The 24,522-nt window shown below is 37.3% G+C and overlaps 4 protein-coding genes and 1 non-coding gene across 7 annotated transcripts; 2 read left to right on the forward strand and 3 right to left on the reverse strand.

Moving 5' to 3' along the window:
- The first annotated feature begins 311 nt into the window (after nucleotides 1-311).
- Nucleotides 312-10,977, forward strand: LOC110872407 (phosphatidylinositol-3-phosphatase myotubularin-1). Of its 3 annotated transcripts, none has more exons than XM_022121198.2 (19): nucleotides 312-539; nucleotides 657-731; nucleotides 1,645-1,716; nucleotides 2,055-2,126; nucleotides 3,448-3,517; nucleotides 3,605-3,654; nucleotides 4,118-4,407; nucleotides 5,251-5,324; nucleotides 5,435-5,498; nucleotides 5,592-5,657; nucleotides 6,562-6,661; nucleotides 6,749-6,862; nucleotides 6,950-7,119; nucleotides 7,245-7,329; nucleotides 8,082-8,300; nucleotides 8,400-8,459; nucleotides 8,556-8,620; nucleotides 8,710-8,989; nucleotides 9,767-10,977. In XM_022121198.2, the coding sequence occupies exons 1-19, from the start codon at nucleotides 414-416 to the stop codon at nucleotides 10,280-10,282; spliced, it is 2,568 nt and encodes an 855-aa protein (XP_021976890.1). In that variant the 5' UTR covers nucleotides 312-413; the 3' UTR covers nucleotides 10,283-10,977. The 3 variants fall into 3 exon arrangements, with proteins under 3 accessions (XP_021976890.1, XP_035832415.1, XP_021976891.1); XM_035976522.1 differs by having other exon boundaries at nucleotides 314-539; nucleotides 4,118-4,230; nucleotides 9,767-10,589; XM_022121199.2 differs by having other exon boundaries at nucleotides 318-539; nucleotides 660-731; nucleotides 9,767-10,589.
- Nucleotides 10,751-12,336, reverse strand: LOC110872409. Its single transcript, XM_022121200.2, has 2 exons — nucleotides 11,923-12,336; nucleotides 10,751-11,010 (listed from the first exon to the last, which is right to left on the reverse strand). The coding sequence occupies exons 1-2, from the start codon at nucleotides 12,238-12,240 to the stop codon at nucleotides 10,870-10,872; spliced, it is 459 nt and encodes a 152-aa protein (XP_021976892.1). The 5' UTR covers nucleotides 12,241-12,336; the 3' UTR covers nucleotides 10,751-10,869.
- A 4,259-nt stretch (nucleotides 12,337-16,595) lies between these two features.
- Nucleotides 16,596-21,730, forward strand: LOC110872405 (pyruvate kinase 1, cytosolic). The gene is made up of 16 exons (XM_022121194.2): nucleotides 16,596-17,009; nucleotides 17,499-17,595; nucleotides 18,098-18,195; nucleotides 18,344-18,499; nucleotides 18,663-18,740; nucleotides 18,857-18,988; nucleotides 19,356-19,436; nucleotides 19,565-19,636; nucleotides 19,723-19,812; nucleotides 19,899-20,043; nucleotides 20,125-20,213; nucleotides 20,296-20,391; nucleotides 20,502-20,569; nucleotides 20,979-21,078; nucleotides 21,192-21,251; nucleotides 21,403-21,730. Exons 1-16 carry the CDS (start codon nucleotides 16,941-16,943, stop codon nucleotides 21,553-21,555), a joined length of 1,584 nt encoding a protein of 527 aa, XP_021976886.1. The 5' UTR covers nucleotides 16,596-16,940; the 3' UTR covers nucleotides 21,556-21,730.
- On the reverse strand, nucleotides 20,778-20,862 carry TRNAM-CAU. The gene is given in 2 exon segments: nucleotides 20,778-20,813; nucleotides 20,825-20,862. It is a non-coding gene; the product is annotated as a tRNA-Met (tRNA).
- Nucleotides 21,654-23,192, reverse strand: LOC110872406 (phosphoserine aminotransferase 2, chloroplastic-like). Its single transcript, XM_022121197.2, has one exon. The coding sequence runs from the start codon at nucleotides 23,138-23,140 to the stop codon at nucleotides 21,869-21,871; it is 1,272 nt and encodes a 423-aa protein (XP_021976889.1). The 5' UTR covers nucleotides 23,141-23,192; the 3' UTR covers nucleotides 21,654-21,868.
- Nucleotides 23,193-24,522: the final 1,330 nt, after the last annotated feature.

Here is a 24,522-nt window from a genome sequence, read left to right on the forward strand (position 1 = left end):
AAACCACCGCCCAAAGACTTCTTACCGTAAAACTCTTGCATAACAAAACTCTAACCATCAACCTTGAAGAAACTCATAAAGTCATACCGCTAGATTATTGCTGTTTTAATTTATTTCGTTTCACTTTGTTGTTTCTTTTTCGAAAAATTATTCCTTTCTAAGTTGATGAAATAAATAAATTCTCCATAAAAACATATTTCTTTTTAAATTTATGAAAAAATATTCCTTTTTAATTTATTGAAATTGAATGAAATAAATTCTCCATAAATAAAAACATTTTTCTTTATATATTTATGAAGGGAATAAATAAAATGTCCAGAAAAACAAGGTGAGAAGCACAAACTCGTAGGAAAATCAGAATCCCTCGTTTTTCTCTCTCCTCTCACCACCGAAAGGTTTGACGTTCATCATCAATGGCGATGCCCAGAAACCGACGCACAACAACTTCTCTCCGCGACTCCGACACCACTCGACTCCCTGACTCCGATAAGATTGAAGGCGCCGGTAGTTGGGACGCTCTTGAGTGGACCAAGATCGATGTAATAACCCTACCCTACCCTAACTTTTTTTTATTTTTCATTCTTCACCACATCCTAATCGCAAATGTGTTATCAACTTTCCGTATTTTTTGTTGTTTTGGATTGTTCAATTCACAGCAGCCTGTTGTTTCAAGGCCTGTTCCTCATGGATTGTCTGATTTTTTGTATGAAGCTGAGGAGGTTCTCGCTGAGGTACTTTTAATTTGATTAAATAAATTAATTAATCTCAGTTTGAAGTTGAATAGTAACTCTGTTGTTGCCATTTTAACAAATTGGTTGGGGTTTGTTTGTTTCGAGTGGAGAGAGCAACTGGTTTGCATATTTATATATGTGTTTTCATTTAGGTTGTCCTGCATTGGTGCACTCAAAGCACATAGGCCTATCCCGGAGCCTAGGCGCCTGGCGCCTGGCGCTTAAAAGCGAGGGATTTTAATAAGCTACGCGCATAGTATAAATTACTATTTTTAGCGGTTTTAGACATGTTTTCGGCTACTTTAGGTTGTTTTAGATTGATTTCATGTTTATTTAGGTTGTTTCAGTAAGTTTTTTTTTTACCATTTTGGCTGGAATTTGGCCGGTAAATGCTCTGAACCGGCACCTGAGAGCGTGAACATGCCATTCAGGGCGGACCCCATATGGTGCGCTAGGCTGTGCTTCAGCGCTTAGGCGCACACGCCTTTGGCAACATAGTCTTAGACCGTAACAAATTGATAACATTGATAAGGGTAGCCTGCCTAAGCTTCTTTAGCAGCAGGATAGTTAAAGCCTAAGGTAGTGTTCGTTTCACAGAATGGAATGGAATCTGGATGGAATTAAAATTTAGATTCCAATCCTTATTTTGTCGGTTTCAACAAAAGAAGAAATGGAAATTGAACAATAACATAGGGAACAGAATTTACATTCCAATTCCATCCTGATTTCATTCCATTCTGTGAAACGAACACACCTAAATTCCAAATCAAATTTCATTACATTCCTTGAAATGAACGCTACCTAAAGGTCTAGTGATCCTTTTTTTTTTTTTCTAATTCTTCGCTTTAACATTGTACTAATGTCACACATGATATGCCATTAATCAAACGCGACAACCTTACTTTGGTTTTAGGGGTACGGTGTTCTTGCCAATACCGACGAAGCAGGTACCTTGTTCGTGACCAATTTCCGTCTTCTTTTTTTGGTAAGTTTTTCATTTACTGAAGTTTTTGTTTTATGCTCCCCTTCCACATGGCAGTTGCATATGCCATAAAAATGTGTCCGTTCAAAATGTGCTTCAAGGATTTGGCAATGGACTTGATTTACATGAAACTGTTTATCGTCTGTTGGTCTGTCTCATTGGTCCTAAAATCCCATGAAGCAGTCTAAATCTATACAAATATACGCGACGGACTAGAAAAGTTCACATTTTCGTCTCGTGCACGCATTGTCTGCTTATATTGATTAGCATGTTTTCTGTACTGCTTTCTATAAAACATCATATGATATCTTCTTTCCTTTTTTTTGTTTTTTTCTCTTCAGAGTGAAGGATCCAGGGATATTATCAAACTGGGAACTATACCATTGGCCACCATTGAAAGATTCAACAAGATTGTAAGTTACGCGTCATGTTCATATTGATTTGGAATGACATTACAGCTCTGTGGTTTTGTACCATTTAATTCTTTTGATAATTTAATGCTATTGTGGCTTTGAGTTATTGTTAGGGCTTCTGGAGATGTTTAGAGCGTCTTATTAGCATTGAATGGGTTTGCTACTTTTGTAATGAGAAGTTAGGGGACTCTGAAAAATGAAATCCTTTTTAGGGATAGGTAAAACGGGAAATAGAGAACAAGAAGTTAACGTCTGATATCTCTATACGTTAAATGGGATGCTTAGCCTAGAACTGAGATGGTAGTGTACCTATCTCTACTTAGATGCCTACCTTGCCTGTTTTAGAACATTGGGGGTCTGTTTGGTACTTTGGTATGAGGTAATGGAATGGATGAGAGAATGGAATGGACAAAGAAATGAAATGGATCATTACCATTCCATGGTCTTGTTTGGTTACCATGTGGAAAAGGAATGAATCATTATCTTGTGTTGTTTGGTAGGCTGGAAAAGACGAAGGAATAAAATCGGTGATGGGTGGTTGGTAGTGGCCTAGGGTGGCGGCGACAGTGGGTGGCGGTGGTGGTTGGCCACGGGCAACGGCGGTGGTCGGCGGTGGCTCCAGTGGGTGGCGGTGGCCCTGGGTGACGACGGCAGTGGGTGGTGGCAACGATGGTCGGTGGCGGTGGTCGGCCACGGGCAATGGCGGTGGCCATGGGTGATGACGGCGGTGGGTGGTGGCAACGATGGTCGGTGACGGAGGGTGGTGGTGGGTGGAGATTGTCTGTGGTGGCAGTGACGGCGGCGATCGGGGGTGGCGGTGGTCGGCGGCGGCGAGTGGTGACGGTGTTGGTGTTGGGCAGTGTTGGACTGTTGGTGATGAAGGGTGAGAGGGGGAGTGGAATGGAAAAAAAACAAGGGGGTGGATGGAATGAATTTGAAGGAATGGAATGCCTTATGTAATGGGTGATTCCATTACCTTGACCAACCAAACGCATTTTTTTTCATTCCTTCGTAATAGTCAATTCCATTCCGCCTCTCATTCCTGCATGCCAAACACTACCTGGGATCGGGACATCGGGTACAATTTTAAGAACTCTTTTAAGAACATGGTATGTAGTAAGTAACTGTAGATTCACAACCGTTTAGCTACAAAAGCTTTAACAGCTTAACGTACTTTAAACCTTCAATTTTCAACGTATGTTCAAATGTTAAAGGGTCAATTGCCACTAGATTCTTTTTGTTGTTGACATACTTGCCCGCACAAACTTTTTTAGTTCATGTTATACTTATTTAATTTTTAATTTATTATGAGGATATATAGGTAATAAAGCAGCAGTCAGGACCTAGGCAATCTGATAAGACTCCTACACGACGTCTTCTTCAAGTTATTGGTACATTATAATGCTTCTATTCTTGTAACGTGATATTATTCATTCGTCAATACAATCTCTGCATGTTCATGTATTTTATTTTTGCAGGAAAAGATATGAGGATTATTATATTTGCTTTTCGTCCTCGAACTAAACAGGTAAATTATGTTTGATTACATATTTAAAGAACCAATCACTTTCAACAACACTTTAATAAAAGAGTAAATTACAAAAATCGTCCTTTATGTATGTCACTTATTGCAAACTGTGTCCTTTGTCTTCAATAATTACAGAAAACGTACTCGATGTTTGCAAACCTTTGCAAGTTATGTCCTTTAGCCGGTTAGCCCTAACTCAGTTAATTTTTTGTGGTTAAATCTGACCAAATGGACCCCACATGAGAGTAAAATGACCAAAACACCCTCATGTGGGGTCCATTTGGTCAGATTTAACCACAAAAAATTAATTGAATTAGGGCTAAAGGACATAACTTGCAAGGGTTTGCAAACATCGAGTACGTTTTCTGTAATTATTGAAGACAAAGGACACAGTTTGCAATATGTGACATACATAAAGGACGATTTTTGTAATTTACTCTTAATAAAATTGTGGTTTTCACAGAGACGTGCTGTATTTGAAGCATTACTGAGGTGTGCAAGGCCCTCAAGGCTCTGGGATCTGTACGCCTTTTCTTCCGGCCCATCAAGATTTAGCAATATTAGCCCTAGAGTGCGATTAGTAAACGAATACTTACGGCTTCTTGGTGTGGAATCACGTCATTCATCATTAAGCACCATTGAAGATGGTTCCTTCACATCGTCTAATAATTGGTGGAGGATTAGTGACGTTAATGCAACTTACGATATGTGTCCAACATACCCTTTTTCTCTGTTATTACCAAAATCAATTAGGTGAGCCATGTTATAGTTAACATCGAAAAAAATTCTAATGATTTCAACTTGGAATCTAAGTACTTAATTCGGTAAAAAATCGGATATCGGTCAAGGACCGATATTTGAGATATCAGTAATCGCGGTGGGATATTGGTAATTTTAATATCATGCAGAATTTATATATATAGCAATTTTACACTAACAATTCAGTATACTCTCCTACCATTAACAAATTAACCTTTTGCAACTTGCAAAACACTTGACAACGGTAGCAAGTAGGAACGAGTTAATTACTGTTTTCGTCCCTGTGGTTTGTCAAAAATCACTATTTCAGTCCATTAGTTTAAAAATTGCGATTTCAGTCCCTGTGGTTTCACTTTCGTAACCATTTCAGTCCACCTCGTAACCATTTCAGTCCCTGTACTTAACAGAAGAATGGATGGAAATGATTACGAAAGTGAAACCACAGGGACTGAAATGGTTACGAAAGTGAAACAACAGGGACTGAAATCGCAATTTTTAAACTAATGGACTGAAGTAGTGATTTTTGACAAACCATAGGGACGAAAACAGTAATTAACTCAACCAATAAGACTTAAAACAGTAACATTTAACACTAACAATGAATAGTTAAGACTTAAAACACTAATAGCAGCAATAAGAAGAAAGACGAATGGTAGAACTAAGAAGAATGGTAATGGTATCGGGAAAATTTGTAATATATCGGTCAAATATCGCCGATAACATCGGTACCAATATTCTGACCGGTATCTTGCACTGATATCTCACCAGGAGACCGATATATCGGTGATATATCGGCGATATTAACTACATATCTTACATTTGTTTGTTTATTTTCAGAGACGAGGATGTGCTGCAAGCTTGTAAATTTCGTGCACGGAGTAGATTGCCTGTAATATCATGGTGTGATGGACGTAAGTTCTGAATATAATTTAAATATTTTCAAATAACCATCATTTGACAATCTAAACGGGCTTTAAGTTTAAAAGTTTTAATACACGTGCTTTTGTTTAATGATATGCAGGCACTGGAGCTGTTCTTGCACGATCCTCCCAGCCATTGGTTGGTCTGATGATGAATATGAGAAGGTAATGGTAATTTGGTAAATTTACCACATTTTTTCTCTGGAAGCGTAGTAGTAAAATTTGTGAAAAAGTTGTCTTACGATGATTTTATTACAGTAATGCTGACGAGAATCTGGTTGGTGCTCTCTGTACTGAACTTCCTGGTGGAAAGAGAGGACGCAGGTAAAATTTATATGCTCGTTTATCCAATATTTATATTTATAATACCTTAAAAAGAAAGGTCGGTGGCTTTTGCCACCAACCCTTTCTACCCTTAAACTTTGTGACAATGTCAAAACTAACCCCTCTAACTTTGTAACTGTCTCTTTGACCCCTTCAAGTTTCTAAAGTTTCAAGTTTGCCCTACAAACTAATATCTTACGTTTTTATTTTTTTTGTACGTGTCGGTATAAATTCGAGTTCGCCTACGCTTTAACGTAATTTTTGTTTGGAAACGAGTCGCGTCAATTATATAATGTTTTATTTTTATGTACATTTTGAGCTGGACTACGTTTTGACGTAAAATTTGTTTGGAAACAAATCGGGTGAAATATAAGACGTTTTCATTGGAAGGTATAAGTTTGACTTGCTACACGTTTCGACGTAAATTTAGTTTGGAAATGAGTTGGGTCGATTGTAGTCTATACTTTATCACCCCGCATACTACGCCACGTGTATATTTTATGTACGTTTTGAGTTGGTCTACGTTTCGACGTAAATTTTGTTTGGAAACAAGTCGGGTCAATTATAATACATAACAAGTCGTGTCAAATATAATACATTTTCATTCAACAGTATGAATTCGGATTATTCAACGTTTCAACGTTATTTTAGTTCGGAAATGAGTCGGGTTGATTGTACTCTATAATTTATCACTCCGCGTATGGTGCCGCCGCAACGCGCAGGGTAAAAACTAGTTTTTCATTAATTTTGCAATTTGTTGTTTGAAGTCAAATCATTATATCATAAAACAATTTCCCTTGCTCTCATTTTTTCAGCTTTTCTCGTTTGATGTTCTTTCTTCACAATGTTCTTGCATCTTTTTGTTTCTGATGGGAATGGTTTTCTATTTCTTTTTTTTATTTAGGAAATTATATATCGCTGATGCAAGACCGAGAAAAAATGCTTTAGCAAACGGGGCAATGGGAGGTGGTTCAGAGTCATCCGCCAATTATTTCCAGTCTGAGGTCTGTCAAAGGTTTGACCTAAAAAATACGTTGGTTTGTCACGTTAGTCTATCTGTTTTAAAGCTGAATACGTGGTCGTTTGTGTAGATTGTTTTCTTCGGGATAGATAATATTCATGCCATGCGGGAGAGTCTTGTTCGTCTCAGAGACTATTTGGATACACACGGAACTAAATCATCAGACGGGATGTCATCATTCTTGGTATAATCTCAATCTCCAACATCCTAACCTTAAAAGTCAACTCTAACCTTGAATGTTGTCTTATATGATCAATGTTGTTTACGACAGAGACATGGTGGATGGACTTGGGGTGGAGGTAATCTCAGCAGTATGTCTGCATCTGTATCAACCCTTGGTGACAGTGGCTGGTTAATACACATCCAAAATGTGCTGGCGGGCTCCGCTTGGATCGCTGCTCGTGTTGCAATTGAGTCAGCATCCGTGCTTGTTCACTGCAGGTATACGCAGCATCTGTCACTGTTTCAGACTACGACTTTTCTTAAGAAATAGAAATGTATGATATAATTATTCTTCGCGAACATGTTTTTTTTTTTTTTTTTTTTTTTTTTTTTTTTTTGTACAGTGATGGATGGGATAGAACAAGCCAGCTAGTTGCTCTTGCAAGTTTGTTACTCGATCCATATTATCGCACCATCAAGGGATTTCAGGTACGTTTTCATTCAAGACGCAGACTATGTATACGTGTCTTTAGGCCTGTAAAGAAAGCGAACGGACACAAACAAATGCATGTTCGTGTTCGTTCGTTAAACTTTAACCTAACATGAACACGAACACGAACATATAACCGAACACATGTTTTTGTTCATGTTCGTTCACTAGGAAAATGATCATGTTTGTTCGTTTAAAACCTAAACGAAGAGTTCACGAACTTAAACGAACATAAACAAATAACTTAAACAAACATAATTTAACAAACATAAACGAACATAATTAACCACACATAAACGAACATAAAGGTAGTCATCTTTTATATAATATAGTGATTATTTATGATAACTGGAAAGCCCATTTTTATTACTAGAAAGCCTAATTACTAATTAGTTATATATAAGTAGTTAAAAAGCCCATTTTATGTTTATATTTATATCAACATGACTAATTATGTATTTATTAAAACTTAAGCAAACATAAACGAACACAAACGAGCATAAATAAACAAAAATTAATGAACGAACATAAACGAACCTTCGTGAACATAAATGAACGAACAAAACGTGTGTTCATGTTCGTTTGTTTGATTTAATGAACAAAGGAATTTTTCTTGTTCTTTCGTGTATTAAATAAAGGAACACAAACGAACTTTCCGCCGAACAAGTTCATGAACGTTCGGTTCGTTTACAGGCCTACTTGTCTTGTCAGCCAAGTAAAAAAAGTACTTTTAATCCCTATTTATATGTAGGCACTCGTGGAAAAAGATTGGCTTGCATTTGGACATCCCTTTTTAGACCGAGCTGGAATGGCAAGCCTAATGGGGAGCGGTTTAGAATTACCGAGGCAGTCTTCAAGCGCGAATTTCCCGTCATCGCCAATGCGCCAGACACCTGGCACATTCCCGTCTCAATCTCCAATGTCTAATCAGACGCAAACTTCAAACCATTATTCTCCAATATTTCTTCAGGTGGGCCTTTCCGATATGTTAACCTATCTTACAACATGTTTATATTTAAGTAATTGATACATAAACCAGTTCACTTATGTTTCGTACTTCGTTTGTCAGTGGGTTGATTGTGTCTCTCAGTTATTGCGAATGTACCCTTTTGCATTCGAGTTCTCATCGGTACGTACCTTTCATTAACGATCCGTATTTGACTATTTTTCCGACAGATTTGTTGACTTCTTTTGTCAAAACGGTAATCATTATTGTTTTTAACAGGCTTATTTGGTTGACTTTCTGGATTGCACACTTTCTTGTCGTTTTGGGAACTTCTTGTGCAATAGGTAAGTATAACATTGAGTTTATAAACTAGCGGTTGCAATTTTAACACATTTCCTTATGAATAGGTCACTTTGTGTATGTTAAATTTCAGTGAGAAGGAAAGAGAACAATATGGTGTGTCAGACGCGTGTGGATGCTTGTGGATGTATTTAGATGATATGCGTGCTAAAGTGGGGAGTTCTCATGTGCATTACAACCTCTTCTACGATCCATCTAAACACGAGGGTCCGTTATTGCCGCCAGCTGCCGCTTTAGCCCCGACGTTGTGGCCGCAGTTTCATCTGAGGTGGTCATGTCCTTCAGAAGCTCAAACCGGAGAGGTTGAAGCTCAGTGTAGGAGTCTGGTCGAGAAAATCTCCGAACTTCAAAGGGTAATTGACATATATACCCCTTCTAGTTTCTGTTGCTATTCTCTTTGATAGGCTTGTTAACGAACCGAACATTCATGAACTTGTTCGACGGAAAGTTCGTTTATTAATAACGAACATGAACACAACTTTTTGTTCATTTAATTAAACGAACGAACATGAACACACATTGTGTTCGTTCATTTATGTTCGTAATGTCTATTTATGTTCGTTCATTAATGTCGGTTTCAATATATATACATAAGTAGTTATAGTTATATAAATATTAATCATAAAAATTACTTTCTAACTACTTATATAAATATAACTAATTGGTAATTGGGCATTCTAGTAATAAAAATGGGTTTTTTTTTTCAATGGAAATTATCGCAATTCGCAATTAATCACTAATGTATAAAATGTACTTGATGTTCGTTTCTGTTTAGTCAATTATGTTCATATGTGTTCATTTACGTTTGTTCAATTATGTTCATTTATTTTTTTTATTGTTTGTTAAATCATGCTCGTTTAAGTTTGTTTGTTTATGTTCGTTTAAGTTCGTGAACTGTTCGTTTAGGTTTTAAACGAACGAACATAAACGGACACGAGCCTGCCCAATTTCCTAATAAACAAACATGATCAAAAAAATGTGTTCGATTATATGTTCGTGTTCGGTAGTTAAATGAACAAACACGAACATGCCTCTATTCGTGTTTGTTCGGTTCATTACATGCATACTCTTTGATGTTGCCGATTGATATAATTCACTTTTAATGGAGTTTGTTTCGGTAATATAAACAGGCAAAGGATGCTGCCGAGAGTAAAGCCCGAGAAATGATTGCCACAATGGAAGCCGTAAAAGCCGAGATACGCAACGAGAAGCAGATCAGCAGCTCAGCCATGAATCTGGCAAGAAAAGCCAAAAGGGAAAACGGTATCATAAAACGAGCAATACAATCTCTTGGGTGTACAATACACGTGTCGGAAAATGATGACTGTACAATCAACATTGAAAGGAATCTAATCGACCTTCCCGAAAGAATAACTTCGTCCCGTTCAACCAACAGTCCACACTCGTATGATGAAAAGATGGACATGTCTGTATCCGTTACCTTAACCCCTGATGACGATGACGTTTCCGAGAACCCAATTCTTAGAGTTTGTGAAAACCTGTGCCCGCAACGGACCCGAGATGGCGGGTGTAAGTGGCCTGATTCTAGTTGTGCTCAACTCGAGAGCCAGTTTGTCGGTTTGAGAGCTAACTATGATGCTTTTGATCGGTTATCTATTTATGATAGCTACTTTCAACCCGAATGACAAACTGATCAACACATTTCGAGTAATAGTAGTATAGTAAGGTGCTGACGTCCGGGATGTACAGTTTGAGGTTCTTCTCAAGCGGTTTTGAATATAATACATTGTTACCGTTTGGTTTTGGAAATGTATAGGTGACGGGTGCGGTGGTGGCAGCAAACACAAGAGGTGATTGATCATAATGTCTGTATGTTTGGTATATTTTTGAGGTGTACAGATTCTTGTTAGATGTATTGTTTATGAAACTAGAGATGTAAAAATAGGCTCTGATAATTTTTGTTGGTTAATAAAGTGATTCGGTCAACCGCCCTCCTGAATTGGTGTATAGGCATTATTGCCTAGTGGAGATGGATATGATCGGGTGGTTCTGCTGGTAGCACGATGATACTCCAGTGGTCGTCTGTCAGTGATCCAAATTTGCCGTTCAAAAAAAATGTCATACCTGTTGGGCGATTCGGTCAACTTCAGCGGTTTAGAAAACACATAACCATGTAATAAATTTTGTGGATTCAACAAACACCAAGTTTTATACAGGCAAATGACAGTCCATTTATGTGGCTTATTGTAAGTTAACTGAATATTAACAACCCCTATTCGTCGCCATCAGCGGCTGGTGGTGGTTGAGGTGGTGAATCTTCTTCATCAGATGATTTCTTATTCTTGTTCGCCTTTCGCTCATTCCATCTTGCCAATACCCACCTCAAAACGAAAAATCCTCCAATTGCATACACCTGAAGCCGATCACATCAGTTACAACCTTACCGGTTTACAAAACTCAATCACGAAGAGTTAGAAGCTCATAAATATCCACTTTAGTTATGTGTATGTATAAATTAGCGCCCAGTTCTTAGAGGTGATAAAGTGCAAAAACAGGTTCGGGTTAAAACCTGTTATATTTCAGTAGGCTGGGTTGCGTTAACCAATAAACAGTACTGTTTGTCATTTTTCATATATAGCCAATGTCTTAATTATGATTAAGAAACAATATTAGTATGATACTAATTTGAATTATCAAATAAAACCATCTACAACCTATTCTATGCATCAAATTTAGAAAGAAAAAAAAAAGACTTGTAACTCTCGACCCATTTGATCCGACCCCTTCCACTTTTAGCTAAGCATTAAAATAAAGCACAACCCAAATTTAACCCATTCATATTCATTCAAATACGTTAAAACTACAATATCGGTCGTGGACTGAGTTCATAACCATTTCAAATACCACTAACGCGTTTTGGACGCGTCGATTGTGAAGTAGAGAAACAAGTCCCAATCGACAATCAAACGAACACAAAATTATGGCTAATTTAGATCAAGAAAACTACTCAAAAACTTCAAGTGTGTGTGTGTGTGTGTATATATATATAACTTTTAACTCGTTAGACAACAGGCACCTTGTTGTGCATAAAGCCATCTATTGTTATTAGTGTGGAATGTTACAATATTAATTCTACCCCTGTCTAATTACAGATCAACTCATACACAAAACTCATAGAAATTCAATAAGTAATTTACTAAATATTGTACAAATAAATAGGCAATCAGAATACTACATACGTATGTTCAGAAAACTATAAATTCAACGATCAACCAATACACAAAAAAAATTAATAATATATAAATAAATAAATAAACTATCTTACCTGCCAAAGAAAAACAGGATTTGTATCCTTTTCAACCTCTTCAGCTTCAAGTTTCAAGGGTGCAACAGTCGTCGGACGAGCATCCGAAAACCTAACAGTAGCCGGTTTCGAGTCCTCAGCCGGTTCACCGCTTCGAAAAACCGTATTTCCAGCTGCTGTTTTGGTATCAGTTTCCAGTTTCTTTGGTGGAAAACGGAAGTTAATAAGTTGAGTGAAGTTTGAGATGAATGAAGATAAAGGATTTGGAGGTGTGATTGATTCGTGATCGGGAGTGTGAACCACCGCAGCAGCAGCAGCTTCTTTCTGATCATCCGCCATCTTTGTTGTTGTTGTTGAAGTTTGAAGAGACACGTTATGTTATGTTTGTGTGTCTGTCTGTTTATGTGTGCGCGCGTGAAAATGATGGGTGGTTTCGTCACGGAGGTTACTAGATTGATGAAGCAACAACTATAACGTTTGGATGGGTGGCACTCGCCGTACCGAACGCGTGTGCAACACGACAGAGTAGTTTGGGTTTAACTAGTTGTCCGAAGCCCAAATCCGAGTTACACATAAAAAGTTGGGCTTCGAGTGAAGATCAATATAGCTTAAAATAAAAAGCATCAACGGCCCAGTTACAACGAGAGCTACATTTCACTATTTCTGTATGTAAATGGAAAATCATCATTACTTTACAAATAATAATAATAATAATAATAATAATAATAATAATAATAAGATCGGACGTATTTGAATGTTAATTACTTACTAAATATGTTAATACAATTGAAGTAGGTTAAGAAGTATGAGAAATAATAATCGAAGAGATGTGGGTCCAGGAATCTCAAGGGTCGAGACAAATCATAACTCAACTCATGACTAGAAAGATTGATGAAGACAAATGATTTTTGGTAGCCACACGCCACATCAGATGCAGCAGGATAGAGGAGACAAAAAAGACATCCTGATAGCGACATCTAGCCAATGACGTTATGCGGATGACCAAAAGGATAGCTGATAGCGACATCTGACCGATGACATTCTTTGAATTCCTACTTCTCTCAATCTCCACTAACGATTATCACATAATAGACTACTAGGATGCCCTGACAGCGACATCTAGCCAATGATGTTCCGCAAATACACTCTCCTCTACTGCCACTAACGACCAACACATAGGAGAGAAAACGGATACTCTGAAAGCAACGTTTCCTCCAATACTTTCTCGCCATTCCGACCATAAATACCATACTTCCCTTCAGGTGAAAGGAATTCCATACTCCCTATGCTCACTCTCACTTTACACTTACTAAAGAGTTACTTATTCTCACTCTGGATAGTGGTTACAAGAAGAACTCTTCATCTCCTCATTCTCGTGACGCGTATAACAGTGTTTTCAGTTTGGCAGTTAAACCATTGTCAAGAACTCAAGTCAATCGGAAGATTCCCAACCTGTCAAACCTAGTCTAAACAATTGGTTTAGCTTAGTGTTTCTTCAATAATCAATTAATTAATCAAAAGAAATTTACATGATGATTCCAGAAATGGCAAGCGATATCTTCTTTCTTCAGTTCATATTATCTAACTGACTCCCAATGGATGTATATTAGTTGGGCTTGAACAAGATACTTATCTCTCACGATCATTACCAAGACTATAGTTTAATTATAATTGGTGCAAGACTTTGAATCTATATATTTATTTGCACAACGAAACAATTGTTGGAAAGATTTTCAAATAGAAAAATATATATTATTTTGGTTTGAGTCTTTTAAAAAATAGAAGAAAGACAAGAGTGAAGTACAATTTATGTCCCTGTGCTTGACTTCCGATCGCACTTTCAGTCCCTAAGTGCCAAAATTGATCATTCTCGTCCATGTGGTTGTCGATTTGAATCAATAACGTCCCTCATAATAGAATTCATTGGTCAATCGTTAGTTAACTAGTGAAATGTCCAAAATACCCTCAATTATTATATTTCACCTTAAAAAAAAATTTTAAAAAAAAACTTTATTCACTTATCTTCAACTTCAATTAAAAAACTTAGAGCATCACCAATAAGGCATATTTGAGATGTGTTTTTGGTGATGTGGCAATTTTTTTGGTGTTTTTATTATTGGGTGAAGTTGTTTTTAAGGACAGAGAGTGTGGTTTAGTTTGTGATGAAAAACTAGAAAATATGAGTTATGTGAGTGTATGGAGGAGAGAGGAAAGAGAGTGGTGTTTTTAAAAAGAGAGAGTTTGTTGTGAGTGGGCACGAGAAAGAAATGAGTTGGGCAGGTGTCATGTCACTTATTTTTTCTCCCCTTTATTGTGGATGCTCTTAGATTGTTGAACATCAAACCCCAACTCACCTGCAAACCCCATTATTCCCATCAGGGTTGAAAAATCCACACCAAACACCGCCTGCTCTGAACCACCAAACCAAACCAAAACAACACCACCTACACATCTAGCTCCGACCATACCATCCTCTTCAACACCAATCATCTGACAGTCTACCACCAAACACCGTCACAGCCACCATCGTCATCATCTTCAACATCACCATTTCGTATCATCATAACCGCACAAAGCCTTGCCGCTGCATATCACCACCCTTAACCACCGCAACGCCACCATCAAACCCAGAACCACCCCATCGGAGCACCACATACCTCCGTTCACCAACCCACCCACTTACACCGAAACACCATAACCACCCTCTCAACCACCAACACACACACATCTAATTAACCACCACTAACCATCGCCTTTCATCATCTTCGCCAAACCAACTGTTACCAACCACCATCACCTCTAATATACACCTTCCCTACTCGCCACCACGACATTTGCACAACCAGTTTGTGTTTTTTTTGTCCATTGCGTTTTAGGAAAAACTCATTTTTTATGTTTTTTTGTCTATTGCATTTTGGAAAAACACATTTTTTTGTGTTTTTTGTCTATTGCGTTTTACGTATATGGGTTTTCGAATTTTTTTCTTCAAAAATAGAGCAATAGTATACTCATTTTAAAAATAAAAAAAATGTTCATTTTTATGGTGCGATTTTTATAAAAAAATAATGTTGTACGAAAGTTACGTTTAAAAAATTGGGGAGAATTGGAGGAGAGAGAAACTATTGTTTTGGATTGACTAGAATACCCCTAAATAAACTCATGCACCTCATTGTTTTGTCCAATTTCACACATTTAATCTTAACCCTTGATTATTAAATAGAGAGTTAAGATTACTTTCTAACCTTTCTATCTAAATAATTATAGAGTACATGACTTGGTTACAATTAGGGACTAACACAAACTCCTAACTAAACATTAAATCAAATACAAGTCATTTGATTTATCTCTAATTTAGTTAACCACGAACCCAATCCATTTGCTCAAACTAGATCATCATGTTAGCTTCCCCATGGGCTCAGGTATGGCCCCACGTACTGCCCCTAACTGATGAGCTCAGGTTCAGGGATTAATCTATTCGGCCTAATAATTACATATTTTCGTATCTCTTGCTTTTGTCTTTTCCTGTTTCCCGGATTAAATTGCAATTTAGTTAAGCCTAGTATAATCTCCATGATCAAAACAAAACGTTTTGAAATTTTATTACAAAATCAAACAAAACGTGCTTTCTTAACCATGTGTTTCCCATAGATATGATACCCTACTTATCGTTACTATCTAGGTAAGTCAGGTTTTGCAAAACTTGATGACGGTCATGGGATAACAATTTTGATAACACACAACGTAGCGGCAATCGTGTTACTTTTTTCATATAACTGATGAATCGGTGTAATTCGAGTGATTGTAAATATTGAACACACATTGTATGGGAGGCCCGCACTATACGAGCGTGATTGGAAAGGGTTTCGTAAAAGAAAAGTAGAACTCTTTTGACTCTTGAAGAATTGAAAGGACATTTAGAAGAATGTATGATTGCAATTTAAAGAAACATTTACTTCTTAGCAATTAAGAAAATTGGTGGCTCACAAAGCTCGTGTGTTGCAAGGCTCACTAGTTTGCAACTTTGTATGGTGTATCATCTTTATAAGTGAAAATGAGTAAAGGGAATGAAAAAAATGTTAAAAAAGAGATTAGTGATCATTAAACAATAAAAACATAAACTAATAGTCTTTTGTTCTTATAAAACAAGGTTGTAAAAAGCGTTAGGCGCTAGTCGGCTAGTGAGGTACTGACTAGCGATTAATCAGGATTAATCGGATTGGGATTTTTATATGTAATTTTCAGTTTTATGTAAATATTTTAGGTAAGCAGGTTTTAACCCTTCCTCAACTAATTTTTAAGTATTTTAAGTAGACAGGTTTTAACCCTTCTTCAACTAATTTTTATAGGTAAATATTTTAAGTAGACATGTTTTAACCCTTCCTTAATTATACTTTTTTAAGTATACAAGATTAATTGTTGGAATTCACATCTGACATGTTTTTGTTGGAAATTGGCCGGAATTTACAGGTTTTGGCCGGAATTTATAGATTTTTGACCAGGCGAAGTCGCCGATTTTTGGCCGGTTAATAGCCGGTTACCGACTAGCAATTACCGCCGACTAATTATCACATAGTTGCGATTTTTTACGAAACTAGTGTAAAGTTCTCAAATCAAAGATCTGTAATCTGTTACCTTTTTCAACTCACGTGCTATAACTTTAAACACTTTAATTGGATGGACCATAGTTGAGATCTTGGGGGATAACTGATAAGACTAAGAGCTGTCCCAGTGCTACGTGTCATCCACGTGGCAACTTACCCATCGTTGACCTGACCTTTATTCCACAGCAACTTTCTCCACGCCTACAAACACCAAATTACCAAAACCAGAGCAACAACGCTATAACAACTTGTACCATACCCTTAACCACTTGTACTTTAGGTTGCATATAGCCATTTTTACACTTGAAAAAACCTCTGATGATCTTGACGTCCACTCGGCGACGGTTATCTCTCCACAAATTCACAACCTGAAAACTTACATTATCATCACTCGTGATTTCAGATCTCAACTCACCGATCACTTGTTTGTTGTTCCAGATGCATTCGCATCACTTGCTTCTCGAGGAACCGATCCGGATGGCTTCAATTCTCGAGCCTTCTAAACCTGTAAGTAATCTCAAATCATTGCTATATACTTGTATGTATGATTGTTGTCAGTTTGAGCTACCAGAGGACCGACTTTGTTCGATAAAATTGTTACAAGTTCGATCGATTACATAGTTTATGTAGCATATTTCACTAGTTGAGCCTGCAATTGCTGTGAATTTTTTGGAACTAGTAGGATTGTTGATGGAAATTATGTGATAATCTTCGGTTATTCTTGTTATGTGTTAGCGTGTTAGGATCCAGATAGATTTAATTTAACTACAAATATATAGAGTAGTTATGCTAACACTTAAGTAATTATGGACCTGGTGATTAATTTCAATAATAATAATAATAATTACTCTAGTTATTTGTACATTTAGTAGGTTAATTTCAATTGTACAGATCTCAACCCTACTGGTTATTGGAAAAAAATAGCAATAGTTTTGTGTGTGAATTTTTGTGTTTTGTGAGTGTTAATGGGAGATATATCTGATTACTGCTGCGTAGAGTTTCTTTCCTGCTATGACGAAGATCGTTGGGACACTGGGACCGAAATCTCGATCGGTTGAGACGATATCAAGCTGCCTTAAGGCTGGGATGTCAGGTAATGTTTACTTTCTATTGTGTTGTTCAGATGATGAAAGTCGCTTAGGTTTGTTTATCTGAAGGGAAATTTATCAAAACAGACAAGTTGACTCACATTGAATTTTAAACGTCTGCTAAGCCATAGCCGGCAGTCAATGTCTGTTTAGATAATTTGCTTTGCTTGGTCAACTTGTCTATCTTGATAATTTTCCCTTACCTGAGATACATGTTGACTTCATGGTCAAGTGCATCAAAATTTTAAAGATTACAGGTGTTCTATTTCTGCTTGTGTTTTGGATTGTTTAACACGATATCATTATTTTCATTAATAGAAAAACCTCGGACTCGGTACAACCTTTTCTGTTTAAGCGCTGTGTACTGAAATTAATTGGATATAGCTGAACTGAAAATGAAATTATTAGTTTGTTATTTTTCTTTTATAAAGTTGATGTTGTGCTGTCTTAATTAGATGTGCTACAGTACTGAATAAGTTCTCTTGGAATCATATACTGTTTGTGTAGTGGCACGATTTGATTTTTCGTGGGGTGACACTGAATTTCATCAAGAAACACTGGAAAACCTTAGGGTCGCTATGAAGAGTACAAGAAAGCCTTGTGCTGTAAGTTTGTTTCCTGCACACAGAACTAAAAACTATTCTCCATATTCCTCTTTCACTTATAAAGTGTAGAATTCATTACATATAAGGCTTTTCCAACCCGTAATATGATGGCAAGATTTATTAGTTCATGGACGTCCTCTTTTACCAGATTCTGTTGGATACCGTTGGCCCAGAGTTGCAAGTTGTCAACAAAACCGAGCGTCCTATTTCTCTGGAGGCAGAAACCTTGGTCACCCTCACATCCAATCAAGAACAAGAAGCCACTTCAAATCTGTTACCAATAAACTTTAGTGGGCTTTCAAAGGTAATGCGTTAAGTATGTAAATGTTAGTGTCATCCACAAGAACTAACATATGATGTTAAAGAAGCTTGTTGGTAAAATAAAACATCTTACTAGTAAAAAGAAGGCCAGTATATATGCTTATGAAGCCTATAGTTTCTAAAGTTAAACTCTTCACTCTTTGTAGGCTGTGAAAACTGGTGACACCATTTTCATTGGACAGTATTTGTTCACAGGAAGTGAAACAACTTCTGTGTGGTTGGAGGTAAGGCAGCACCAAAGAACATTTCGCATATCTTAAGACATAGATTTTTTTATAGACTTTGATGTTTTCCAATCAGTTTTTTTGCAACCATTAATTTCTGCTTTCTTGATTCACAGGTCAATGAGGTGAAAGGAGAGGATGTTGTTTGTCTGATAAAGAATTCTGCCACTTTATCTGGGTCGCTATTCACCTTACACGTGTCCCAAATCCGTATTGATCTGCCAACCCTTACTGATAAAGATAAGGAGGTGAACCTTCTTTTGTGTTTCCGTTAAATGTTCTTATGGTCACAAGATCGTAAGTATTGGCATTAGCACTAGCGCTAGCATTTCCTTATTTGAGCTTTTGCTGCTTTACCGATTTTTGTTGGAAACACTACAAACTTTATTCTAACATCTTTTAGTGGTACCAGTGTGCGATATTAGATCATTAAAATTTGCGTCAAACCATATGTAGCTAGTTTGAGTTCTTTATATGAGTGATTGGCTGTTCAATTGTTTGGAAACATATATCTTCATAAGTTAGTAGGCATATAGCTTCTTGGCAGTGCTTATATATATATATATATATATATATATATTCTTGTTCTTATCTTATATTTATTGCAAATTTAAGGTTATAAGCACATGGGGACTACGTAACAATATAGACTTCCTTTCTTTGTCTTATACCCGTCGCGCAGAAGACGTACGGCAAGTAAGAAGACTTCCTGTACATTGATAATATTTATTCGTCAGCTTTATATAAACTCTTCTATCTTGACCTTCACTACTTTTCTACTATGTTTATAGAAATTTATTTTGTTCATTTCTGTTGTCATGTAGGCTCGTGAATACCTCTCCAAATTGGGTGATCTCAATCAAACTCAGATTTTTGCAAAGATTGAAAATTTTGAAGTACGATGCTATAGTTTTTAAGCTACAGGTGATTAAATCGTCTATTTTTTATGGCTAACATCAATCTACATTGCTTTTTCTTGCAGGGTCTAACCCATTTTGACGAAATCCTACAAGAAGCAGATGGTATAATCCTTTCTCGAGGAAATCTTGGGATAGATCTGCCCCCAGAAAAGGTACGTTTAGTTTATAAACCTTTAAGCGTACACACACTCAGTGAAAATGATGATTAATCCCAACTTTATGGTTTCTGGTATTTTAGGTGTTTTTGTTTCAAAAACAAGCTGTTTACAAGTGCAACATGGCTGGAAAACCTGCAGTAATTACTCGAGTTGTGGACACCATGACAGACAACTTGAGGCCCACTCGCGCTGAGGCAACTGATGTTGCTAATGCTGTTTTGGATGGTATGTATTTTTATTTTCTATGGTTCAGCTAGAGGTGATTAAACCATTATACCATTTATTAATATAGTTCCTCTGGTTCAGGTAGTGATGCAATTATTCTAGGTGCCGAGACCTTGAGAGGATTATACCCTGTTGACACTATCTCTACCGTTGGTAAAATTTGCGCAGAGGTAGATTTTTTGTTGCTCTCTAGTTGTAAACCTCATACCAATTACGTTTCTGGATACTAATTCGTATAAATCTTCGTCGCAGTCAGAAAAGGTGTTCAATCAAGATTTATTCTTTAAGAAGACTGTGAAACATGTTAGAGAACCAATGTCCCACATGGAATCAATCGCTTCCTCTGCGGTATTCAACTTCACTTTTTCAGCTCTTATTTTGCTCTTGTTCGTCGTCAACATTCTCGTATTATGAATTCACTATCGATGTTCATAATTTTTTTTATTTTTTTGATCCAGGTGCGCGCTGCGATCAAGGTTAAGGCTTCTGTAATCATTTGCTTCACGTCATCAGGGAGAGCTGCCAGGTCTGTATGCATCGACGTGTGAATGTGTGATACGGGTCAAAACGGGCTGGGTCTAGTTAGATTGACACAACAAATTTTTGCCAAAACTTTTATTTTAACATATTTATTACAAAAAAAGTCACGTTATTTCAATAATAGTTTATTTTTTTATAAAATGATTTGGACGGTAGAAGTGATCATGCTATTGTTAAAAAAGAATAAAAAAGTATGGGGTGAGAGAGGCTCGAACTCTCGACCTCAGGATCACTCTTTAGCTATGAGACCTACGCGCTAGCCAACTGCGCCACCACCCCTTGGTGGTACATTCTCCGATTTAATTTTGTTATCAAGATTTATCGCTCCCAACGTTTTCACAAAAATATATACGGTATTACGATATTCGGATCTAAGCAACTACACGATATTGCAGATTAATTGCAAAATATAGGCCCACAATGCCTGTGATTTCAGTTGTGATTCCTCGTTTGAAAACAAATCAACTACGATGGACATTAACGGGTTCTTTTGAGGTATACTATACTATGACCAATACTTTGATACTAGCTGGAACATTAATTAGCAGCTAGATTGTTCTTTTCTTTTAAAAATAATTATTGCGAGTGATCCTGTCGTTGTTATGCAGGCAAGACAATCTCTCATCGTTAGGGGGCTCTTTCCAATGCTTGCAGATCCTCGGCATCCTGTGAGATTTTTCCCAATCATCCAAACCCTTTTTATTTTCATGCCACCATTCTCGTTACAAACATGTCAACAATCGCATTCTTAAATTCTCTAATTTTGACGAGAGCTTAGGCATGATTTCTTATTTGCGTATATTGTCATTTTGGTGGCAGGCGGAGTCAACAAGTGCAACAAATGAGTCGATCTTAAAGATTGCATTGGATCATGGAAAGGCTAGTGGTATGGTCAAGTCACACGATCGTGTTGTCGTTTGCCAAAAGGTCGGTGATGATTCCGTGGTGAAGATCATCGAGCTTGAAGACTAGATCGGTTTTCAAAACCCCGAGGTAAATCGGATTCGCGGGTTGTTGCCCAATTCTAACTTGCAATTCTCATGTATTTATCATAATGCTACCTCAAATAATGACTGAACAAAACTACTTTAAAATTCTTATTGCAATCCAATTCATGTATCAAGCAACTTAAAGATTCTTGTTGCAATCCAACCCATGTATCAAGCAACTTATACAGATCAAGATCAAGAAACAAGACACATAGTAACATAACACGACAGAAAGATCAAAAACAGAACAAGCAAACAACAAAACACTACAAAACAAACCCTAAAACCACCAAACCCTAACCATGTTTAGCTTGGAACTCCTTCATAAAAGCCACCAACTTCTCAACCCCAGCCAACGGCATCGCATTATAAATCGACGCCCTCATCCCACCAACCGACCGATGCCCCTTAAGCTGAACCATCCCCTCTTTCGCCGCTTCCTTCACAAACTCCCCTTCCAACTCCGCCTTCTCAAGCGTAAACGGCACATTCATCAACGACCTAACCGACTTCTCAACCGGCGACCGATAAAACCCGCCACTCCCATCAATCGCATCATACAAAATCTGAGCCTTCTTCACATTCTTCTTCTCAACCTCCACCAACCCACCTTGTGCCAACAGATCCTCAAAAACCAACCCACACATATAAATCCCATAACACGGTGGCGTATTATACAAACTATTATTATCAGCATGGATCTTGTAATCCAACATAACCGGAGTACTTTCTTGAGCATGGCCTATCAAATCTTTCCTTATAATCACAATTGTAACCCCAGATGGGCCCACATTCTTCTGAGCCCCTGCATAAATGATCCCAAATTTCGAAACATCAACCGGTTTTGAACAAAAGTTAGAAGACATATCAGCTACCAAAACCGCATCTTTGTTTTTTACAGTGGGGTAATCTTTAAACTCAACACCGTGAATAGTTTCATTGGCGCATATATGCAAATACCTTGCGTTAATACTCTGATCCAACTCATCAAAAACCGGTAACCCGGTGTATTTCTCCGGTTTACCGGTCCAGATTACTTTAGGTTTGCAATATTTTGTTGCTTCTTTATACGCCTTGTCGCCCCATGAACCGGTGACGATGTAATCAACCGGATCTTCCGGTTTACATATGTTTAACGGGATGCTAGCGAATTGGGTGGTAGCGCCGCCTTGAAGGAACAAGACGGCGTAATCATCGGAGATGTCGAGTAATTTTCTCAGATCTGATTCTGCTTTTTGAATGATTGATAAAAACTCTTTGCCTCTGTGGCTCATCTCCATGACACTCATGCCGGCGCCGCGCCAGTTGTAGAGCTCCGATTGGGCTTTTAAGAGGACGTTTTCCGGCAGGGTGGCGGGACCGGCGGCGAAGTTGAAGAGGCGGTCGGTGGAGGTGGTGGGTGGGGATACAGGGGCGGCAGTGGTGGCAGAGTGTTGGCATTTGATGGAGAGGGGTTTGGCGGTGGCACGTGGGGTTGGGAAGGCGTGGGTGGGTGAGGGCTTGACGGTGGCGCGTGCGGTAGGGTTTTTGAGGAGGAGGGTGTTGGGGGTGGTGGCTGACGTTGCCATGGTGTTGTGATTGGAAGGTTAGATGCAGATTTTGAGGGTGGGTGTGTATGTGTATATATAGGTGTAAATGAGTGTGGATGTGACAAATTAGCAAAATTAATTAAATAAATAGTTACATGTGTTTGGTCAAGTGTTCAAATGGTCTAGTAGAGCCGGGTTCGTTTCCTGCCTATGTCATTTTCGAGAGACATCTGAGAGAAGAGATAAATCGAGGCTTTAATTCCAGGTTCGAATCTGACGTGGGGCGAATGTTTACGGATTCTATTCGGTTCTCGCGCATCAAGGGGACACGGTTTCATGGCAGTCGAGTAGTTGACCTTAGACATAGTCTTGAACATGGTGGGTTTACACATGAGATTTTTTTATGTTCAAAACAAATTTAAAATTAAATAGTTACAAATTAGCAAAATTAATTAAATAGTTTTAGATATATTTTACACTTTGTGTAAAGTTATTTTTTTTCTATAAAATGTTGTGGGGAAACTTTTAGAAATGAATTTTGAAAATAATTAAAATTTATTATAAAATCGATATGCGATATTATTGATAATTAAAATCAGTAATTTTATAACTATAAATAGTTTTAGAATTTGTTTAGTTTTGGAATCTAATTTAACTTTTATTAGTCAAATGATTAAGTTTAGTTTAAAATATTAAGAAGTGCAAGTGTTGTACATAATATGGTTGGTAGTGGGTCTGGAACAAGTAAAAGCAGAGGTGTGTGATTTTTTTGGGTAGGTGAGAAAGTGAGTTCCCAATTATACCCTTGAATTTTCCTTAAATATCAATTTTGCTGCACTTGGTTCCGGGTTTCGGTTGGCTGATAGCTGATAGGATTCAGTATTTTTTGTTTTCTACATTATAATGAACTGCTTTTCTGTTATTTAATTATTATAACACTAGGCTATCACCCGGGAACATCCGGGCTAGGAAAATTTACTTTTCAATAATAAAAAGTACATAAACAACATTTTCAAACTCATTAGTATCTTCTTTCCTTTTCCACAATAATTTATTTGTTCCGTTTATTAGTATCCTAACTTTGTCTCCATGTGTATTCATAATTTTCGTTTAAAGCTAATAACCTTTTAATTCTTAATGAGATCTCAGTATAAAAATGTTTCGTAAACTCATACAAAATGTTATATTTGTTTTTAAATTATATTATATTATGCTTTTACTTGAATTTCAACTAATAAAATGGAAATTGGCCTATAATAATCCCACCTAGACCTTATTGGCCATTAATAATCCCATCTCAGAATATTCCCTCCACCAGTCCCACCTTTCACCTATTTTTCCTACAATGGTCCCCCATTAAAAAAACTTAACGGAGTTAAGCTTTTTTCCAAATTACAAACAGATTTTTTAGGGCTTTTTAT

Source organism: Helianthus annuus, chromosome 8 (assembly GCF_002127325.2).
Source record: "Helianthus annuus cultivar XRQ/B chromosome 8, HanXRQr2.0-SUNRISE, whole genome shotgun sequence".
Classification (NCBI taxonomy): Eukaryota; Viridiplantae; Streptophyta; class Magnoliopsida; order Asterales; family Asteraceae; genus Helianthus; species Helianthus annuus.